Source organism: Numida meleagris, chromosome 5 (genome assembly GCF_002078875.1).
Source record: "Numida meleagris isolate 19003 breed g44 Domestic line chromosome 5, NumMel1.0, whole genome shotgun sequence".
Classification (NCBI taxonomy): Eukaryota; Metazoa; Chordata; class Aves; order Galliformes; family Numididae; genus Numida; species Numida meleagris.
Window position 1 is genome coordinate 14,990,997 of NC_034413.1, and position 22,417 is coordinate 15,013,413.

The 22,417-nt window shown below is 39.6% G+C and overlaps 1 protein-coding gene across 3 annotated transcripts in view; it reads right to left on the minus strand.

Moving 5' to 3' along the window:
- The window catches only part of IDE (insulin degrading enzyme), a 57,448-nt gene extending 41,384 nt beyond the window's left edge, over window positions 1-16,064 (minus strand). Inside the window, exons 1-5 of one of the 3 annotated variants that reach the window (XM_021399260.1) lie at window positions 16,006-16,064; window positions 6,768-6,952; window positions 5,195-5,402; window positions 4,106-4,275; window positions 278-400 (exon numbers count right to left, since the gene is read on the minus strand). In XM_021399260.1, coding sequence (XP_021254935.1) covers window positions 278-400; window positions 4,106-4,275; window positions 5,195-5,402; window positions 6,768-6,927 — 661 coding nt within the window. In that variant the 5' untranslated portion in view covers window positions 6,928-6,952; window positions 16,006-16,064. Of the gene's footprint in view, window positions 1-277; window positions 401-4,105; window positions 4,276-5,194; window positions 5,403-6,767; window positions 6,953-15,670; window positions 15,884-16,005 lie in introns of those variants that run through there. The other 2 variants (XM_021399259.1, XM_021399258.1) reach the window with 2 other exon arrangements.

Below are 22,417 nucleotides of genomic sequence, written 5' to 3' on the forward strand. Positions count from 1 at the left end.
AAGCATATTACAGCAACTGGTGATTCAATAACAGGTTTAAAAATTTCAGCTTTGTTTTTGTATTGTAAGTTTATGAACACTTAAATTTAGACACTGCCAGCTGCTTTGGAGATGTCACTAAACATAACATTATGTTTGGTCAGTCTGTACAAGCTTAACTTTTCCCCTTTTTGTAGATTTTCAGATTTTACTTTCTTCTTTATGAACATAAACACATTTAAAGTCTTATTCAACCAACAACAAGAAAAAATAAAACAAAAAACTTCTGAGCTCTTACCTCTTCCTAAGACACAAATAGCCATTAAATTTGATGAATAATAAGTAGAATGAAACTTCAGTAACTCTTGTCTTACATCTATTCCTTCTTTGGTTGGTCTGGTTTCCAGAGTGAGTTTGTTCCCTGTAAGATAAAATAAAATTTAGCAATATAGCTTGCTGATCACAGGTATATGAATTTACAAAAAAGAAAAATATAAGTGAATGAATCTGTTTTTGTCTGGATTTACAGTCAATTTAAAAAGTAAATATTGCACATAACAAAGTAAATTGTTTCTATATTGTCTATTTCCAGAGAAACACTTGTATTCTCTACGTGCATCTTCCCCAAGAATCTAAGAATTTCAGACTTCCAAATTAACATTTTAATTTGAATGGCTATTTCAAAGCAACGCAAGTAAGCCCAGGCTTCAGTTCAGAAGGAAAAGGTCATTCTTTTTTACTCCTGCATACACACACCTTTCAAAGGAATCACTGTGTGCAATTACTTGTGGAACAGTACAAAAAAATTATAGCCTAATATTTTAATATAAAAATTAATAACTGATTACTAATTTCAAAACATGGTTTGTAAATTGTGACTGTTCAGCTTCTGCTTCCTCAACAGCTGAGCTGTTGCTTGGTCTCATCTGCAAACTTGCTGATGGTGCACGTTCAATCCGACCGTTGATGTCATTGATGAGGATATTAAAGAGCATCAGCGCGCCAGTACTGACCCTTGACACCACTCATCACTGATCTCCATCTGGACATTGAGCCACTGACCATCACTCCCCAGGCACTATCTCACAACCAGTTCCTTGTCCATCAAACTTTCCACCCATCAAATCTGTATCTTTCTAATTTGCAGAAAATGATTGTGGGGGACAGTATTAAAAGCCTCACTGAAGTCTAGATAGACAACATCTGTGGCTCTTTCCTTGTCCACTGATGCATTTATGCCATCACAGAAGGTCAGACAGGACTCACCAGCTATGCTCCGCTCCCTTGTCTCTAGGACAGATTCCCAGATGGTTTTGTTGACTAACTCCCTGAAGAGCTGCCATTTGGCTTTCCTAAGATTAAGCTTCCTAATTTTTCTCTTTGCCTGTCCAACATCCCTCAAGATGCTGCACTCCACCATTGTGTGGTCACTACAGCCCAGGCAGCCTCCAATCCTGATGTCACCAATCCGTTCACTTGCATCGGTGAGCAACAGGTCCAGCACTGCATCCCCCCTGGGGCTGTCTGTTACTTGGCTCAAGAAGTTATCCCTGATACATTCCAGGAGCCTCCTGGATTGCCTACAGCTCACCATACTACTTTTCCAGCTGATGTCAGGGTGGTTGAAGTCCCCCAGTAGGATGAGAGCCTGTCATTGCAACATCTCCTGTAGCTGGAGGAAGAAGGCTTCATCAACAGGCTCCACTTGATCAGGTGGTCTGTAGTAAGACACTAGACACAAGGGTCCCCTCTGAACAGCTTTTAGCCATCAATAGCCACACTCCAGTCATGGGAATCATCCCACCAGGTTTTAGCGATGGCAACTACATCACGGATTTCTAGTGGCACAGTGGCTTTCAACTCCTCCTGCTTGTTTCCCAAGCTGCGTGTGTTGGTGTAGAGGCACTTCAGCTGGGCAGCTGGCCTTGTAGCCTTCTTGGAGGATAACTTCTTAACATCTTTGAAGTATTTTCCCTTGAGTTTCTCTGTTGCCTCCTCATATTGCCTCAGTGGTCCCTGGCTCATCATCATAGGATTTAAAGTTTGCTGCAGAGTTGCCAGCAAATGTCAGGGTAGCAAGTTGAGGGCCATCCTGTCCCTCAAACTTAGTTATGCCATCCCATACCTTAACAAAGGCAGGTTTGCTACTGCTGCCCTCCCCCTTCAAATCTAGCTTAAAGCCCTACCAATGAGCACTGCTAGCTTTTCCCCAATGACTCTTCCCCCTTGGAGGGAGCTTATCAGATCTTACAGATCTGAGCCTAAAGACAACAGAAACACAGAAGTTTTAGATAGCCCCAGAATCATTAGAAAGGGCAAATTAAAATAAAAGATCTAAAACTTCAGCTTGATAACTGTTCTATTAAGAGTACTAGAGTAAATTAAGAGGCAACAGTCAGAAGACAGCTTGCAGAGGTAGGAAAATGGACAATACAGAAGTGCTGGGGAAGAATAGGATACTGTTGAGGAACTACTGTTAGAGGCAGTTATTCAGTGATGGGTAAAGAGCATCTGTGGACAAAGGAACAAATAAACTTAAGAATTAAGGTGCACTTGTTTCTCTGGATAGACAGAGTAATGTAAAGTTCACTGTCAAAACAGGCTCTGCAGCAATAAGCTGTGATCCAAAGCATCAAATTGGGTCATTCCTGTATTCTGCTAGACTGGCTAACAGCTCAGCCAGCCAACAGGAAACAATAAGGATGTCAACTGCAGTTGTCATGAAAACTGTATCACAGCTGGCAACTCCTGAGTAAATAAAAAACAAAGTTGGGCACTAGTTCTGCTGAATCAGATTTACAGGAAGGCTATGCCCTGCTGAATTTGAGCAAACCTCAAGTATTCTCCCCTTGCAAACATTTCACTTTTCAGCTATAAAGTCTTCCTAAAATGTAGAAAAATATTTCTGCAACGTCCACTCATATTTTCTGAGAGCTGCATAGAAATCAAAAAACTAATCTCTTCAGTAAAGGCAAAAACTTTATTTGCTGATTCAGGAAGGCTAAATTCCACCCCTCTGAGATTACAGAATGTACTTTGGATGCTCGCCTGCAATTTCCAAGTCTTGCTTTCAAATTCATCTGCTTGGGGAATACAGTTTAAACTCCTCCTGTTTAAAATAGCCTCTCCTCGTTGGAAAAGAGAGCACGATACACTCTTGTAGCATCTGGCTACCAGCCCTTCAACTATATCCTTCATCATCAAGTGCAAAAATATTTTTCTCTTTCTTGGGACAAAGGAAGAAGCCAGTCCTTACAGTTCATTACCTGCTTTCTGACCTCCCCACTGTACACAATATTTCATCAACTATTCACTCAGCAAACTGACCCAGCCACAAAGCACAGTCCTGGTTAAGGGTTAAATCGTGTAGTGCCCAAATTAATGGCACTATTACTTTGATAGCTTCAAAATAAACTCGCAACTCATGTATAAAATAACTTCAGTGAAAACTCCAATTAAACTTCTGCCAAAGTGTCAAACAGTTGTGGTTTTAATTGAAACCATGATCTGTTACTTTAATGCTTTTTAAATTGACGTTTTTGAGTTTTCATTACTGAGCATTCTGTGATTAATAAAGACTGAAAACACCGTCAGCCATAGGATTGGGATTTGTCAAATAACAGTTTACCTAGACATCTGCTGCTGCGTTTTATGCTTCATATTTTCTTTTCATGTTCTTATTCAGTAATTGTCAGGTTACTTCGCTAATCTTTCTGATTTAACCTAGTCACTGTCACCCAGTCTTAATGGAATACTACTTAGCAAAAAGAATGCACCTAACAACAATTTAAACACAGTCCATTCACATTGCCATGCACAAAGACTTACAATACCAAATTTGACAAACTCAGTCACCAGAAAACAACATCAATTGCAGTAATTATCAAAACCATAAAGAATGCCTCATCACTGTCATGCAAGTCTTGTACCACTCTGTTTTGCATGTTTTTGTCTAGCTTGGTTTGGTCTACCATGTGGAAAATGTAATAAAGCACCACAATAAACATGTATGGAGTGGAAAAAAAGCAGAATTGTTTCACTCCAGTCTCGATCAACTTCATATAAACAATAACACTGCATACACTACACAGAACTCCAATGGCTGAATAATAATTTTCTGACAAACCTGTTCCAAATTTACTGAAGGGATGATTGGGGTTTCCAGTAGCCTTCTCCAACTGAAACAACCTCCAGGCATCATTCATCAGATTCTTTTCATGCTCAGAATCAACTGCATTCACTTCCCTATCTTTGCAGCTTTCATCAAACAAAGGGCACAGGAAAAACTGGGCAAATCTAAATAGAAAATTTTCAAATCAAGTCAAGAGTACTTTCCATTACATTTATTTATAGTATGAAGTATCCCTCCTGAAAATAACTGATTACTTTTAATGCAGAATTCCCAAATTCCGTAACAGTTTTTAACACTGATTCATTAGTTCACAATTTCTTTACCTATAAATACAGACTACAACATACTCAATACATAAAGTACTACAAGAATCAACCTAATATCACAAATCATACATTGAAAACTTCTACTGTATAGAAGTTTAGCCACAAGAGGTTCTTAATCTTGTGAATCAAATCAATTTTGTCAGATATAGGGGAGACAAGGAACAAACTTTGAGAGCAAAGAGCTCAGTCTTTGAGATGAACAACTTGATCATCAACATGGAAAATCTGTGGCATAAGCAAGGGATGAAAAAAAAGTTTCCTAGAATAACACTTCTCACCAAGGGGAAAATCCACTCTTTGTCTCACTGACTACGCGCCCTTAAATTTCTGCTTTCTCCCACAAAAGGCAGAGGTTTCAGTTATTTCCCTTTACTAAAGGTATCCAATTTTATTTCTAGACTTCATGCTTATTCTATCAAAGAAGTAAGGTTTATGTGGCATGCATAGTGTTTGATGATACAATCAGAGTATTTGCATAATGCATAAGTTCATGACCATATTCTGTGCCCCACATTTTCAAAAATATTCAGTACAAATACAACCCTTGGACTTTAAATAAATTCTCCCTTGGTGAAGAAGTCTGCTAGTTGAAAAAAAAAATCTGAGCAAAATTTTTTAAATTGAAGTAATTTAGTATCAGTTTTAGCAAAAGACAGTGCTTTTAACCCTTTCTTTAATAGCATAGTGATAAAACTATGAGGAAGAACTCTTGTGCCATTTCAAATAGTAGCAATAATTTAAATAGAAGTGTTTTTACCTGTCCAGTGCGCCTTCTAGATGTTCATGTGACACATCAAAGTAATAGTTTGTATGTTCTCCACTGGTGAAAGCATTGGAGCTCCCTGCATGCTCACTAAGAAATTGACTATATTCGTTCTCTTTTGGGTATTTCTTGGTTCCCAGAAACAGCATATGCTCACAAAAATGACTAAGTCCAGCAATGTTGGGCGGATCAGACAAAGACCCTGTAAGAGGAAAAATGTCATAAAACCACTGATAAAAAGTAACGATAAAACCTTAAATCTTTTAAAGTTCTTTATCACAGTATGTTGCTCAAGTCAACTATACAAATTCTGTAGTTTTAAGTACATGCTTGGCAGCTACAGTCAACTAAAATCAATCTTAAAAAAAAAAAAAAGAAATTTAAAATGAGTAACTGAACCAATTAGTGTCTCAAATTGCCTTCCCAGATCAGCCTGCATTGATTGCTTTTCAGAGAAATAAGATTTAAATTGAAGTTCATGATTCATAATTTGTATAGACCTGGCAGATCACAATGTTCTGTCTTCTATAGTTTGATTTTAATAACTGCATTGCATTAAAAAGCAGCAATCGACAGCCACAATTAAGGAGGTGTTTCTCCTGTGGTTTACGGGATGAGTAATAACCTGCGATTAACTGTCAGGACACAAGCAGCTATAGGCAGTCAGCTAGGAGGTGAGAAGGCAGACACTTTACAAGACAAAAAAAGGCTTCCTGGAACGTAAGGCAGAAGTGTGGAAGTTTGAATCTGGCAGTCCTGCTTTGGACCTTACAACAATGTGCAATGGGAGAATAGAGGTGAAGGCAACAGAGACATCTCCAGCACACGTGCAGAAACAGGACGTAGTTGGTTGCTACTGTCATAGTATCCAAGAAAACTAGATTTGGGATCCTCCAAACTAGATAACGACGTGCCAGAAATTTACGAAGTTACTCTACTACTTTTGTCCTAACATCAATGGCAGAAAGAGCTTCCAACTACAAATATTGCAAGAGGATGAGTAAAGATGCTTAGGTAATGTGTGCATGCATCACACTTTGGAAGTGAGAAACTGTCAGTTGGAGGAATACCTCCAATAAAAGAGAAGACTTCCGTGATTTTAAAGATACTGTCTTCCCTTTTTATTCCTTGTATTTCTGTTTGCAACTTAAGCATCACTGCAGTTAGGGTGTGCCTCTCCACCTCCTCCAGCACTACAGCACCTTCTCACCTCAACTCATCAACAACTTCACAAGAAAAAAAAGTCTGACGTGACAGATGGAGCCATCTGAAATAATTGTACTCACACCCGCCCCTTTCCTGCTTACAAAAGAGCTTTCATAACATGAAACTTACTCATTAAAAGACATATTTCTACACTTGAGTAAACACAGTATACCAAGAGAATTTAATTAGCTCTTACAATTTTCAACTTCGTATGTCAAAGAATTAAGCTCTAAATTACAGTAAAATACCAGGCTACCAACTAGATATTACTCCTGCCAGTTCATTTGCAATTAACATACCAAAACTTAAAGAATTTTAATGATATAATAATTATTTAATGAACACAGATTGCATTAAATACCTATGTGCACATCGAGTGCTGCTGAAGATTTATCCGTGGTGGGGTCACTAATGAGAAGTGCTTTAATGCCATTTGCCAATTCCAGTCCACGATACTCTCGTTTATCCTCAGGTGATTTGATAATTTCATTTGTTATTCTCTTAATAGCAGGATTGTTCATTTTGTTATTTGTCTCCTTCTGAAGACTTAAGGAGAAGAAAAAAAAAAAAAAAGAGATTTCACTTGCTGTTTTTACTGGAACCCTGCTCACAGATTAACAATTACGTTAGAGAATAAGCTGTAGGTGATAGAGACAGCAAGGAATTTAGTTCTGCACAAAACTCATAAAACTGGCCTAAAAGTATAGTTCAGATCCTGAGAGATTCCTGTAAAAAAAAAATTAAAAAGAAAATAGGTTGAGCAATGAAAAAAAAAAGAAATGCCGATCATATAATTGAATGTTTACATTTTCACTAGCAGTAATTAAAAAATAACTTAGCAAAGAAATACCATGCCCCCTATTCAACTATTATAGAAATAAATCCTACATTGCTATCTTGAGTATACTTCCAGGCTTCAGGAAAATATTTTCACTGAAGTTTCTGAATTGGTAGTTGTATTCTGTACGCTGTCACTTCACAATGGTCTTAGATTTAAAAAAAAAAATACTAAGACAACTGGGTTTGTACAGTCAGACATGAAAGGGTAACATCTTTTGCAATACTGTCAGAAAAATACTATCAGAGAAGAATTGCCACGATCAAAGACTGCTTCATATGTATAAAATTCTACTATTTTATAGATACGCTATAGGACATGCTTGTTTAATAGCACATTTTGAAACATTAATAAACAAAGTGTGACTCTGGAACTATAAACTCTGTTTATTCCATTTTTAAGTGCAAAGTAAAAAGGTAAGGCATTCAGACTTGTGTATCTGGAGAGATGGAGTGGAAGAGCTTGGCTGAATGCTAAAGCAAACAAATAGAAAAGCCATTCACCCACCAATAAGGCAATGGGAGAGTAATGCTTCGAGGCAAGCAGAATAAAATAAGGTGGTATATATCTGGATCTAACACCCCCTCTACAAGGCACACAAGAGGCAAGAGAAATGTTGTATAGTTCTGGCAGTATCATACTTGTGACAAGGAGCTTCACAGTACTTCTTCCATTTTCATGTTATATTGCTCAAGGAACTTTATCCAAGTTTGAAGAGTAGATTCAAGCTTTTAGACTATATAGGAGGCAGAACATGAAGGAATGCACTGCTTTCAACATGTTGTTCCAATAATCCAGTCATTGTAGCTAACTCATGGAATCAAACCAGCTGCATACTCAATGTTACCAGGTGGTATAGAAAGAAAAAGTGGGAAAGAAAATCTAATTATATGTTTTATTCATGGTTTAAAATTTCAAATTAAAAAAGAGTAGGATGATAAAATCATCCTCCTGGAACACTGTAGCACTCTTCATAGAGGAAGGATCCAGGCAGCTACTGTCCCGTTGTGTTTATTCATGGTCTAAAAAGACTGGAAGCCAGCACAGTCATCAGTGTGGGTGATATGTGTTACAGTGTAGCAGATAGAGTTGATTATTAACCACACGTTAAGGATAGAAAGTCTATAAGCAAAATGTCTACAGTAAAATCAGTGAAAAGAAAGTGTTTCATAAACAGAAAATGAAGATTTAACCTGCAGCAAAGTGTACAGGGCAGGATTTAGGCTTGCGGAAGGAGATACACATGCACACTCAAAGATGGATCATTGTAAAGCAAAGCCGCAAAGTAGGCATTAGATCTTTGAAATACTTTTAGAAGTAGTAAAAAGACTATTTGCAATTTTCAAATAGACCAAAAGAAAGCAGTTACCAGCAAGAATTATAATCCAAGTAAAAAAAAAATCTAGAGTATAGAAAGCATCAAGGAATAATCAGAATCGGAATACTGCCAAGCTAGAGCCAATAATAAACAAGAAAGAATAGCACCTGTAAATGTGCTGCAAGGTGCATTTCAGAAGGAAATACTTCCACTAGTAAAACAGGGTTCTCAAACCATACACTACTTTCCAAGTGCAGTCAAATGTAATAACTAACCCCCAACTTGGATGCTGAAATTAAATGTCTGCACTCTAATCTAAATCTGTCGTTCACTTACTATTCAACTGTATCCAAGGTGCAACTATCATTCACAACCAGAGCATACTCCAAGTATGGAAACTTCTGTTTCTTTGCATCAACAGCACATATACAAGGCATGTGTATGGGATAGAAATGTCTCCTCATTTAAAATTCAGAGTATGAATTAGAAATACTCTATTACACGTACACAGTGAGTGAAAGTTATAAAGGGAGAATTGATACTATCTTTTATAGATGAAAGTAACTAAACTGTTCTTAATTCTATTTCACTGTCTCTTCTACACAGTTCTACTGGACCAACAAATATAAGCATGCAGGAGAACCAAGTCATTTCTCTATCTCCTGATTTCACCTCTGCTAACAAACAACTACCAGTTGGCTTTCAGTTAAAGCATTCTGCCTCATTAATATACTAGTTACTAAACAGGAGATGAAGGTATACTACAAAATTTCATATTTGGGAGGTTTGATACGCTACACAATTTCCTTGTCACGTGCTACCTCCTTATTTCTCTACCGCCTCACTGAGTCACAGAATGTTGACTGTTCAGAAGACTCATCATTCTAACGTGATTCATCAAATTACACAGCTTCTGTGAAACCTTACAATTTTCAACTGATGTCTTGTGAAGCTGCACACCTCCACCTCATTTTATTATCATTCCCTACTTGTTCCTCCTTTGTGGCTATCTCCAGTTTAACAGTCAAATTTCAGTACAGGAAAACTACAATTCTCAAAAGGTCAAGAGATTAAGCCTTCAAACTAAGGACTTAATCTTGTCTCTCTCTCTTGATTGTTATTTCCATGGGCATTGGGAATGCAACATTCTCTTTACCTTCAAGAGGGTTCACATGATTAAGCCAGAATTACTTCCTTGTAAACCACATAAACTGCGCTAGCAGACAACTCAAACAGAAGCAAGAGAGCAAGAGCAGATGAACCACACAACATATTTGGAAGGCAGCATGTCAAAAGAAAACAAAATCTACAGGTCCAATATCTTCTAGCTAAAGCACTATTCCTTCTGGTGCGACACAACTATAACACAATAGTTAGAAAAGAAAATGCAATTTAAGACAGAATATTTATACTATGACATTTTCTTAAGTGAACTGTAAGCTCCATTCATTCACAACCGCTTTTTGACAACAGAAAATAAAATAACAAAGGAATTTTATTTCTAGTGTATTTGAGAAGTAGCTTAATTCCTAAAGTCATGCTGAGGGCCTGTCCTGAAGTACTAGTGCTATACTTACTTGCTATGCCATCATCGCAGCAAGCACTGGATGCTAACATTTAGTATAGGAAAGAAATTCATCCACAAACTACATGCATCCCTATTCAATGACCGGGAAATCTTTAACATTCTTCCCTCTCATCAAAACGACTTCACTTGTACAAGAAAAGCCTAAGTCAAAACAGACGCTATAGCAGTTTGGAGTAAAGTTATATCCTGTTCTTTAAAGTCCATTTTTATAATGACTTGTAGGCAGGTAGTCCCTCGAAACAAACGAGGCTCCCTGGGGATGCCAGCTTCCACCTGCAGAGTATGACAGAGTGGGAGTGGGATTAAGTGGTATATGATTCTGCCTACTTATTTTAGTCTAAATTATTTTAGTAAACTTATTGTAATTAAAAATCAACTGCCGCAGCCAAGCCTAAGTTCAATGTTTGAACAATTAAAGACCATATTTGAAAACCAATTAACAGAAGCTCCTGAGAGCTGCCTGCATTGCATGAACGTAACTAGCTAATAAAAATATGACCCTGAAAGCACAAACTCCAAAGCACTGTTAAAGATTTGTTGTCATAACAGGCTGCACACATTTACGTCAATTGTTGATAGGTAGGTCAGAGCCAGATAAATGGCCACAAACACTCATCAGCTTCAAGTAACCAGATGAAGGACAACCAACACCTCTGCAGATTTCCATGCTTTTTTTCCAGCATATATCAGTTGTCTTAAAACTTGGGGGTTCCCTGAAACTTTCATACAACTGAATCTGAATTTCTTTTACACGTGTCTGAGGGAGCTTCAGCATGCTCACTGTATGTTTACACTTGTATATACTAGAATCTGCACTGTTCCTGGTTGTCAATTTGCGTTTCATGTGTTCTGATTACACTTGATAAGTTATGTTGGCTGCAATACAAGTATTCTAACTCCACGCTGACAATAATAAATCTAATTTTCTATCTGTTTCAAATTCCATAATTTATTTGTATACCTCCTTGTATTTATTTTTTTTTTTATTCCAAACTTCATTGCCAACCACTTACCAGAGGGAAACCTTTGCTGAGCCCAAACCACTCTGCTCTGTTCCATAAGGGACCTACCACTGACACGAGCTGTCTGTATTACCTACTATCCTCATGGTTTACAGTCCTTAGTAACTTACACAAAGACTTCTTCAGCTGGCAATGCCTGGAGCGAAAGAAGAGCTGTGTGCTTCAGCAGGAGGCCTGGGGCTGCAAAACCACAGCCAAGAGAACTCACAGTAAGTTTTCTCACCTTTCCTGCAGTGAATTCTTATCACTGAATTGAGCACTGTGGAGGATTCCACGAAATTCTTTAGTTACAAGCTAGTGGCTTTGCAATTATAAAATAAATCTCCATTCTTCCCCACATCTTTACCCCTTCTCCTTTCACGCCTGCCACTCCTCATGATAGCAGCAGCATTTGATGGCTTTGTGACATCTTTATGTGCATAACAGTGACATTAGCAGTAAACCAACCCATAATTGACCTGCTCACTCAACTTATTGATTCACTTGTACACCACAATTAAAGTTTATTTTTTAAACTAAACCATAATCAGGACAGTTTTTTTTTTTTCCTAAATATCAGTCTGCTGTTTTTATTACGGTATGTATATATACATACTTCAATATAAACCAACAATATAATAAAAAAATACGAGCAGAAAGCAAGTCATCTCAACAAACATAATTAAATCTTCTCAGGTGACCATTACCATAAAGGATGCTTCAGAACACTCATCACAACTCTTTCAGGTTACATGGTTCAAAAGTAGCCAAACCCAGCAAGCCTTCTTTTACACACAGAGAGATTAAAACAGTTGATATGATTCAACATCCATAACCCACAGCGGCAATCTGCTGTGAATTTACTTGTCAAGAAGCTACAGAATGTATTCAGATTCCAACACATTCCTGATGCTGATCTGAATAAATCTGATTGCATACACAAACAGACTGCACAAGTAGATAAACCATGACTTAATCAGTGCTCCCAAGTTATTAAAAACAACTAATCGTGCCAAATCAGGTAAGTTTGAGGATGATGAATATTTATAAGGCTTTGTTTTGTAGCTCATTTTGAAGAAATTCTGAAGTCTAGCTACAATGAAAGCATTTTCAGAACCTTAGTCTCCAGCTTTCTGCCAAGTCTAGAACCAAATGAGAAAACTCCCTGCTAATGACAGCGGCCAGGGCAGATGCTGCCTTCCTTGCTCTCCTTTTCAGAAGGGTCTCACTTCTGCAGCTTCTAGATTACATTCTTAAGGCTCAGTCTGCTACAGGTTTCACTGCCAGTGGGATTGTAAAACTGGACACGATACCCAGCAGCATTAATAAGATGACAGCACATTGTAAACTTGGCAAATCCAAGGAGCATGGTAGTTTCACCTGTAAGATTCAGCCCCGGTGGAGCAACTGGCCTGAACAGCAAAATGCTGTGTTTTCAGCAGCCTTGGTTTGTTCAAACAGGATGGGCTCAAGATACCATAAAGCTAACTCGGTGCCTTAAAATTATATTCCTTTGCTTGAACATTTTACAGTTTCCAAAGATTTAAAAAAAAAAAAAAAAAAAAAGACAAACAAAAAGGCAGAATGTTATACAATCTGCTTTCAGACATACCAACAAAGGATAACAATTTTTCTTCCTAAACATCTAAATCACTTCAGCTTACATTCCCTCTCTCTTTAAAAATTCCCCCAAAGAATTCATTAAAACATATCTTCCCGGATAAAAAAACTAGATCAAATGAAACACTCCTTTTCCCTGTATTTCATTGCTTCAATTAGGCAACATAAAAGAATGGATTTATTTTTTTTTAACATTTAAGCAAAAGTATCTGTTTCTAATCTTTAGCCAAATAATATGATACAGAATCTTCAGAATGGTTTCCTAAGTCTGGCACAGTATTTTAGATCGCATCACTATATGCATCAGTCTCAGATCACATGCTAACAAGATAGATAATAGTTTCCATGTCATATGCTTATGTGCTTGAAAAGTGTATTTTACTTTCTTCAGAAACATTCTTATGAATTCATGTCATTGTGTTTTGCATCAAATCCCCACAAGCCAGCGAGATTCCCCTTCGCCCTTCCTCCCTCCCTGACATTTCCCCACCACAGGGCTTGGTCCACAGCTACAGGGCAGCAGCGATGCCAGCGCTGCCCTGCATGTGCCAGGAAACATACAGAACTGGATGCCATGGCAGAGATCACTGTGCTTTATTCTACAATGGATTGGGATGTGTATTTCATACATTTTGTCAGCAGCTAACACATCAGACTGTCTGTAAAGCCAACTCACCTAACACTTTATGCTACCATCTGTCTCAAACCCTCAAACTTAAAAACTTGTGAGGTCTGAAGTTTTTTTAAAAAATAAATAAATAAAGACAAGACTAAAACTTCAGTTATGCTGCACAACAACAGAAGTACATGGAAAGATATGAGAACTGGCAAGAAAAACTGATCTAGCAACAAAACCACAAACAACATTGGGATTTGATATCATGAACAGTACTGTAATCCCTCACTTAAAAACAACTGCTTATTTAACACTAGAGGTTTGACAGAACCAGCTGAGCTGTAACAATGAGCAGTGTCCTGTGGTGTGTTTCAGCAACGGAATTTCAGACTGTTTACCTATTTTTGTTCTGGTTTTTATGATTTTGGACAATTCACTTCAAGTTCTACTGCTAACACTGTGAGTAAATCTTCAACTTAGAGCAATTTTTTCCATTTCAATCATTCAGGCAAGACACAGTTCTGACTCATTCTAAGAACAACTTGCAGAAGGTCAGGCCTTCTAAATAGAGAGCTACCGTGAATCAACTTTTGAACAAGCTTTAACAAAAGTCACCTGATTGCAAATATACAGCACCACATCATCAATACAGTCTATCAGCTCATTGACTCGAATAGCTGAGAACATAAAGATACTAACTGACAGACCACATGTATCCAAATACATAACTGTAGGCATAGTACAGTTAAATGAATTCCTCTCCAGACATTCTTACTACCAAGTGTCCTTCTACTATCTTGTTAAAAAGACCAACATTATGAAAGCATCCATTACAACAGAATTAATACATCAGAAAAAAAATCAACCCAACATGACTTCCCAAATACTCTGACAGTATTTTTAGTAAATGACTTCAGTGAGTAACCCGCAGTGACCTCTAACCATGTGCCAATACCTTCCAGTTCAGTGAAACACTAGAGGTAAGGAAGCTTTTCCCCCCTTCCCTCGTCCTTTTCCTGGATGTAGCAGAGCAGGGAGCTACTTCTGTATTCATGTACAAGACGAGGAATATTGCCGATGCTCTGATAAAGTCCTGAAGGTAGGAACTTAGCCACAGTTGTACACACATGTAAATACAAACACTTGTAGGGACATCCCAACACCGGCACAATTTGCTCTTTTGCTGAGGCCAGAACAGCTAATTTCAATATTGTGTGTGAGATGAGAAGAGATAAGAAGGTCTAACATGGAAATTATCTCTGTTACTCAATTATTAAATTATATCTGTAATCAGATTCTTAATTTTCACGTTCTCCACCTTTTTTAAAAAAACCAACTATGTGAAGTATTAGACCTCCTCTGCCCCTTCTCATTTCATTATTACTTATGCAGATCCTAATTTACAATTAAATGGATGATTAATTCATGGTTGTAGGCAGTATGAAAACACAACAGGCCTACTCACACACAGCAAAGTCCAAATACTGCATACATTCAAATGCTCCAAGAGAAGTAACCCAGCATAAGGAACTACAGCCTCGGAAAAGCACTGGCTCAGAACATACTTTGTGGATTACCTTCACAACAGTCAACACACACTGCACGTTCATGCCACAGTGCACACAGCAATTACAAACAATAACGGTGCACCCAAATTTTGCCACACGAGCAGTTGACAGCATGAGTCATCATAAGTCATTTGTTTTCCTAAAGAAAAGAAAAGCTACTTTGCCATCTTACTTTTGTACCGCTAAATACAGTTTTGGCCATCAGGGTAACAGACACAGCACCTACAGAAGGAAGAAAACAAAGTTCCCTTCTCCTTCCTGTCAACTTCGGGTAACTCGGAGCGATGTATTTTTGCCCCATTTGGGATGCTTATGCTTTAAGAGCAAGTTAAGCAACATCAGAACTCCTTTTTTTAAAGGAAAATAAAGACAAAAAGGAAAAAAAAAAAAAACACACCATCAACCAGGAAGCCCACCGGCACGCACAGGAACGCCCCAGCGGGGCAGCAGACGCCCGCCCTGCCGGTACCGGCGGCGCAACGCAGGGCACACACGCAGGCCGCCCGCCCCTCGCTCCCCTCACGGCTTCTCCACAGCCCCGCGTTCCCGCGGCCCGGGCTGCCCTCTCTCCCCACAGAACCAGGGCTGCCCCGGCCGCACAACGTGCCCCCGCCCCGGCCCTCACGCGACGCGGGGGACGCGGGCGGATCTCCGGCCCCTCACGAAGCGCCGTTCCCTCCGCCCGGTTCCCCCGTCTCACGCGCACGCACCGTACCCGAGAAAACCGCGCTGAGGGGCGAACTGTGAGGCCGGGGCGGCCCAGGGACGCGCGCAACCCAGCAGAGCCCGCCTCAGCTCAGGGAGCAGCCGCTGCCGCATATCCCGGCCCCGCCGCCCGCGCCCGGCCTCTCCCCGCCGCCCGGCCCGGCTCCGCTCAGCACGCGCCGCTCCTCAGCTCAGCTCAGCGCCGCGCCCGGCGGCGGCGCCATCTTCTCCGCCCGCCTCCCCTCTCCGCCTGGCCAATCCCTCCCCGGCGCCCTCGGGGTCCCCGTCCGCCCTCCTCGCCCGGCGGGGCCGCTTCCACCGCGCCGGGCCTGGTGGGGCCCATACCTGGGGGCGCGTCGGGCTGCCTCTGCTGCCGGCGGGGCGGGGGCTGCGGCTGGGGAGGGGGCGGGGGGGCCTCTGGGAGGAGGCGGAGGCGGCGGAGGGGGTGGGCGGCTGGGCGGGGAGCCGGGGCGACACTCGTCGCGGCGGGTGGGCCCCCGAGCCGCGCCCGGCGGAGGCGGACGGCGGTAAGGGCAGCGGGGGCGCTCCGCCGCCGCCGCCTCGAGGGACCGCGTGGGGCCCGGCCGCTTCCCTGTTGGCGAAAGCCGAGACAAAAGGTAATTGGATGCCTCTTAATTTGAGTTCGGTGCCGCCTTGAGTGGCTGAGATTTCAGTTCTCGTCGTGGAGCGGGTATCTAAACCCTCCCTGCCCGCAGGGAGAGGAATTAAGCTTTGGGAGCTCTCCTGCAGGAGCCGCGTGGCCTTTGCTCACTGCCCATGAGCTGTGCGGCACCGGGCCCTACTGCGGGCTGCTTCGGGAAGTGTGAGCGCTGGGTTGGCTGAGCTTCTGCTGTAACTGCGGGCGTTCGGGTTTCTGGGGAAGTATTTTGTTCGCTTGTTGGCATACTTGACTGTGGGAAGGCTGTGATTCCGGCTGGCTACTTTAATTCATTTTTAGGAAAAGAAGCTAAAAAAATCACCACAACACCTGTTTGTGCTCCTATTAACTTGCTTTCTTCGGTTATAGCTTGTTTCCTCTGTCCTATTCCTCAAAACTTAAGAATACTGAAAAATATCTCTGTTTACTACGTTTAGCGCCCAGTTTTAGTCCGTGTACTTCTCATTGCCTTCCTTGCAGGTCACTGCTGGAATCACTTTGCAGGACCTTGCTGTCGTTCAGAACCAAATGACGCAGCTCAGGCTATTCGTGAATCTAGAGATGTGATTGAAGATGTATCTAGCGCAGCTTTAAACCTGCCGGCTTTGGTCACATTAGCTGTTTGGAATGGCAGCACGGTACTCCATATGTTCAACAAAATCTGTCAGGGAGTTTGGGTAGACATTCAGCTGCTCATTCCCATTGAAGCCTGGGCTGCTATAGAGATGCTCCTATCTGTACCTGAACTTCCTGATTTAAAGTAGTCATGTCTATATCAAGTACACCCACACTCTGGTCTCAGTTTAGATGCAGAGCTGTCTCACAAGTTAACTAAACCTGGTTAGAGCAAAGCAGTAGTCTTCGCCTAAATTAACTGATTGGATTTAGATTTGTGTGGGAGCCTAGTTTTAGCAACATGTTACATCATGCAAAAATAAAGAGTAACGTTGTCCTCATGAGATTCTAGTTTGAGGGAATCTGTTTTTTTTCATTTCCTAGTGTATGTTAAAGAGAAGATAAGGGTGGAGGGAAAAAGGAAAGGGTAAGTGGTAAGATCTTTAATCTTGATTCTGTCACCATTGCCAGTGTATCAGAAAGGGAAATCCTGCTCTGTGGAGCAGAAGGCACGCTCTGCCAAGTGATTGCCTCTTAATGATCTGCCTTCTTCCTGATGCAACCAGGGGATTAAAAGGTTGGGATTTGGAGTAGAAGAAATGCTTCTGCCTCTTTTGCTATTATGAGTTGTAGATGGGTTGTATCAGCTATCACTTGAAAGCTACAAAAGTGTATAAGCAGTTTTTTCCTTTTTCAGGTCCTGAAAGAGTGTTTGCTACCCTAATGTACCCTGCTTTTTTCAGCTGTGTAAGTTGCTCTGGTAAATACCACCTTTCCCTATAGATCTTGTCTGAGCTGTGTATACATACTACATCAGCAGAACTGTGGTCTTCTGGGAGTAGTTGCATCTAGAGCGAGGGCTTCTGCTTATGTAGCTGTGATGATGAAAGATCTCATCTTCACGCATCAAACACGATAAAGTTCACACCTACTGTACTTTACATCTGTTTTACTGACTCTACTTCCTCTAAGCTTATTTAGAAGCTGTGCTATTGCACTGATATTTATTTGGAACGTATATTCTTATAATTAACTACTCTCTGTTTCAGCTTATATACTAGCCAGAAACCACCCTCATCCAATTTTTGGACATATTTTGCATGTTTTTAAATTTTAATGCAACACCATTACCAAAAATAAAGAACTTTCTCAATGTAGCCCAGCAGTGTAATTTTTTTCCCCTGTAGGACTTCAGTTGCTTATAGGCAATTGACTTCCTTATCTGCTCTAGAGGAAAAAAAAAGGTGTCAAAAAAATCAAATGGACTTAAGTAAGATTTGGAGTTACTGTGGAAATTATTCAAAAATTCCCATGAAGATGCCTGATAGAGTCGAAGATCCCTCTTCAGGGTATGTGACATAGCTGTGCAGTGCAGGAAAAGCAATCCTAAAAGTAGTTGTGTTCAAAACTTTAGGATAAAACCAATCTTTACTATTCCTCTTGAGAAATGAGGCAACAAGTGTTAAACTCCAAATGCAATCTTGATATGCTTATAATATAAGCTTATTTTTCCACCTATTCTGGATTCAATTAAAGTTGCAGTTGGATTTCTGTAGGTTGCTCCAAAAGTAATGCATCGTATTTATTTCCATGGAAACTTCAACAGATATAAAGAGCACAATAATGCTGTTTGATAGTGCAAATTCTCAGCTACAGAACGCTATTTTTTCAACAGTCACCACCATTAGCTGTGCATTTTTGTCAGTGATGAACAAGAGCCTGCGTGCTATGCTCATAAAAAATCTGCACCAGTGGAGATGACCACCGTTGCCAATGCTAAAGTACACACCCACCATCTTGTTGTTTGTCTCTATAAATGTTCAGTAGTCATTGATGAATGTCAGTTGGCGCCATTTTTTCCTCACAGAGAAGTTCAGTGACACACCTTTGCTTCATACACACTTAAATATCAGACGCTATTTTGTCAGACTGCCTCTCTGCTGCCTTCTGTCGCACGGCAACAAAGTGTAAGGAGTATTGGTAGGAAGGTTCAACCTCTACTGCCATACCATGAACATCCACTTCTGACATTGTGGACCAACATAATAAAATAAGAGGCATTACTTTTGGAGCAGCCCTCATAAAATGCCTATGAAGAAGTCTGGCCTCAAGGCTGAAAAAAACCTCATAGGTTATGGTCATTTCCACACTAAAATAAATAAATCTGAGATACAGGTCATCACCTCCAAGTAGATGTGAAAAGCATTATTGATCACTGCTGGAATATGTTTAGCCATAGCACCTGTGCATCTAACTGTAAATTCCCTAACTGAACTTTTATACATCAGAGAAGCCACGTACAAACACAATATATTGAACTGCAGTTATGTTACAAAATAGTCACTGATCGGGTACATTCCCTTAGGAAATCGAGATTAGGGATGGGATAGGAAACATCTCCCATGTCTTTATATAAAAATAATTAGTTTCTCACTTCTCTAATGGCTTGTTAACAGAAGTATCTAATGCCTGTACAGATATTGTTTAACTGGTATAATTTCATCCATTAGAAGGACCTCTTTTCATATGTTTAGGCACTATAAAGAAAAGGATTGTCTGTAGTCGTGTCAGATATTTTTATGTCAGTACAATTCCGTTTTCCCTGTTGCAACTTTCCTAAACCCCTGAACGTCATAGTTAAGTAGAACAATTACAGTTGCACAAACAACTGTGCTGCTTAATGTTCTACATGACCACTCTTAACCAGTTTCAGCAACAAAGGCATGTATAAACATACCTCTTGGTATACGATACATTTATTTGTATTTTCAGGGCAGCTTATTTAAAATAATGTTCACTGGCATCTTGACACATTTCTGGTTTTCAGCTTGTTTGGCTTCTGGGGTTTTCCTGATAAGTTTTGGTGTAAGTATAATTTCTTTTTCCCTTTTATTTTTTGTATTTGTATATATGACTGATCTACCTGATGTTCGTAACTTCTTGTTTTATCATTTGTTTCAGACACAGAAGGGAAACAATGATGTTCTTTACTCTTTGTATAACACATAACCTAAATGCAGTCACTGAGATAGAACAGTCGCAGTTAATGGAAAGATACTGTAATATTCCTACCGAAGGATGCTTCTCTGTTTACTGCGCTAAGTTTAAAAATGTTGAATGAATTAATATTTTAAAATATTAAATTCAGAAGATAATGAGAATTCAAGGAGACATTTTCTTTTGACTTCAGTAGGTCCTGTCAAGCCTATTTTTGCAATTTTCCCGTCCATTATTTTCTTTCTTTTCATGTAAAGATGTCATCTAGCTGCATGTCTTAATTGAGAATAACTAAGCATAAGGATAATGTTTAGCACTGCTCTGAAGTAATTACACAAATGCATACGGTCCTGTAAGCGTGGTATTGATTTTTTTCTTATGCTGACTGTAACAAGTTGTAGAAGTCCCACCATCTGACAAGAGTAATCTGGCACATACACAGGAAAAAGAGACACTTTATTCTGTGATTTTTCCCTGATTATTTGAAACCAATTCTCTTTTTACTGATATTGTATATGCATTGAATCCTTACATTTTTACAGTGAGGAATTCAGTTTATCACACCATATCTTCCATTTTTACCAGTGAAACAACTCTTTTATTACTGTAACTGAAGGAGACCGCTGTCCTCAGCTGCCAATACACCAGCACAGTGTGTAAGTTTTTATTGTTTAACTTTCTGTATGTGGACAACACAGAGTTTAGAATTTTGCTGGCCAGCTGGGCTCGTTGTTCAAAATCCAGAGATTCTTTTACATAAATCTGAGATACAGGTCATCTCCTCTTTAATGTCATACAATTAATCAGTATATTTTTTTTCTATGTTACTGGTAATATTAAACGGAATGTGACCAAAATTATCTCTTTTTACTGAACATTGTAAGAGTTAAACTTGCTGCTAGTTCTTCAGTGGTGATCGCATATGGAGACCCTTCTCTAGCCCATATCAGCTTATATACTGTGTACCATGTTGGTAGTCAAAAGAGGTTCTATTAAGCCTTGAAGAAGTCTCAGCCAAGCTTATAATTATATCTCTCCATTATTATAACTTTCTTAATTGTTAGCTAATCATGTTTGGTGTCAACAATTCCATTTGCCAAGCCTCTATACCTATAATTATCCAGGTCACCTGATCTGATTTATTGAGTTAGTTTTGAAACATTCATTTTCTGTGAATATCACTATAAAACATGGACCTGTTTTCAAGGTTTAGTGAAAAACTGTTTGTTTTTATCCATCAGTAGGGATTAGTAATCTCTACTGAAATCGTACTGGCAGATGTGAGTATTACTGTGTAGATTACTTTTCTGTAATGCTTTTTGTCTTTTCCTAAAGAGAAAAAAATAAAACATTTCTCACAGTACAATGTACATGCATTCCTAAAGGTCATTCTCCTAACCATTGTTTAGACTATCCTAAATATTCTTTCTTTCTCATGTTTACTTTTATTGCTTGTGAAATGCCAGCTCCCTGTTGCTCAATTTGTGTTTATTGTGTATTAGTATCTTTAGGCTCAACCTAGTCTCAGAAAATGTATGACCCATTGTGGTATACGTTGACTTTGTAAAACAGAGAACAGCTATTAAACTGCAATCTTTAAGCTAACTTGATTACCAGAAGTTGCTGCTTTCCACTTACCAGATTCAGCTCGTAGTAATTAGATTGATTCCTGTTGTTTAAATGCGGGTTTGTATCATCTCTTATGTTAATGACAGACACCTTCATATATTAAGCAAAATTCTGATTAATGCAGATCATGCTTTCATACCAGAAAAGAACAAACAGGCAGAAATGAGATGAAAAGACGTCTTGTCTGTCAGTGCTGCCTTCTCTTCTATGATCTTTATGAGGGAGGAGGGAGAAAAAAGTAAAGTTTCAGTGTGTTTGCATAACCTGCATTCAACTCCTCCAGTCTAGCAGAAACTCTGATAAACCTGTAAGTATGAATTATTTTTACTCCTAGCACATACACAGTACAAAAAACAAGAATAATTGTGGTCTCAATTTGCAACTGTTATTGCTTTTGTCTTATATTAATTTTCCTACTTAGTTAAATCTTAACTGAAACAAAATGGATTATTGTGATTTTAGTGTTTCATTAGAGGCTCACAGATCCATTAGTGTTTTGTCAGCCCACCGAACTCATTGTGGTTGCAAAGTTGTCAGCGGTTTACGGGCGTTCGGCCCGGTTCCGTGACGAAGGGGACGGGGGATCCATGGGCCCACGCCCCAGGAAAAGGGAAAAGGGGAAAAGGGTAAGGAGATGGCCCTGAGAGCAAAGAACAGCAGCAACAATCTGAGGAGAAACAAAACTAATTTACTAAATAAAATATCGGAATGCAAAACAACACACTATAATACAATAGAATTACAATTTAAGCTGATAAATCCAATACAGAGAGAGAGAATGTCCCAAAATCAAGGTAGACCTTACTCTACTACCGACGATAAGACGGCTGGAGAGCGAGGTGCTGCCAAGACAAGAGA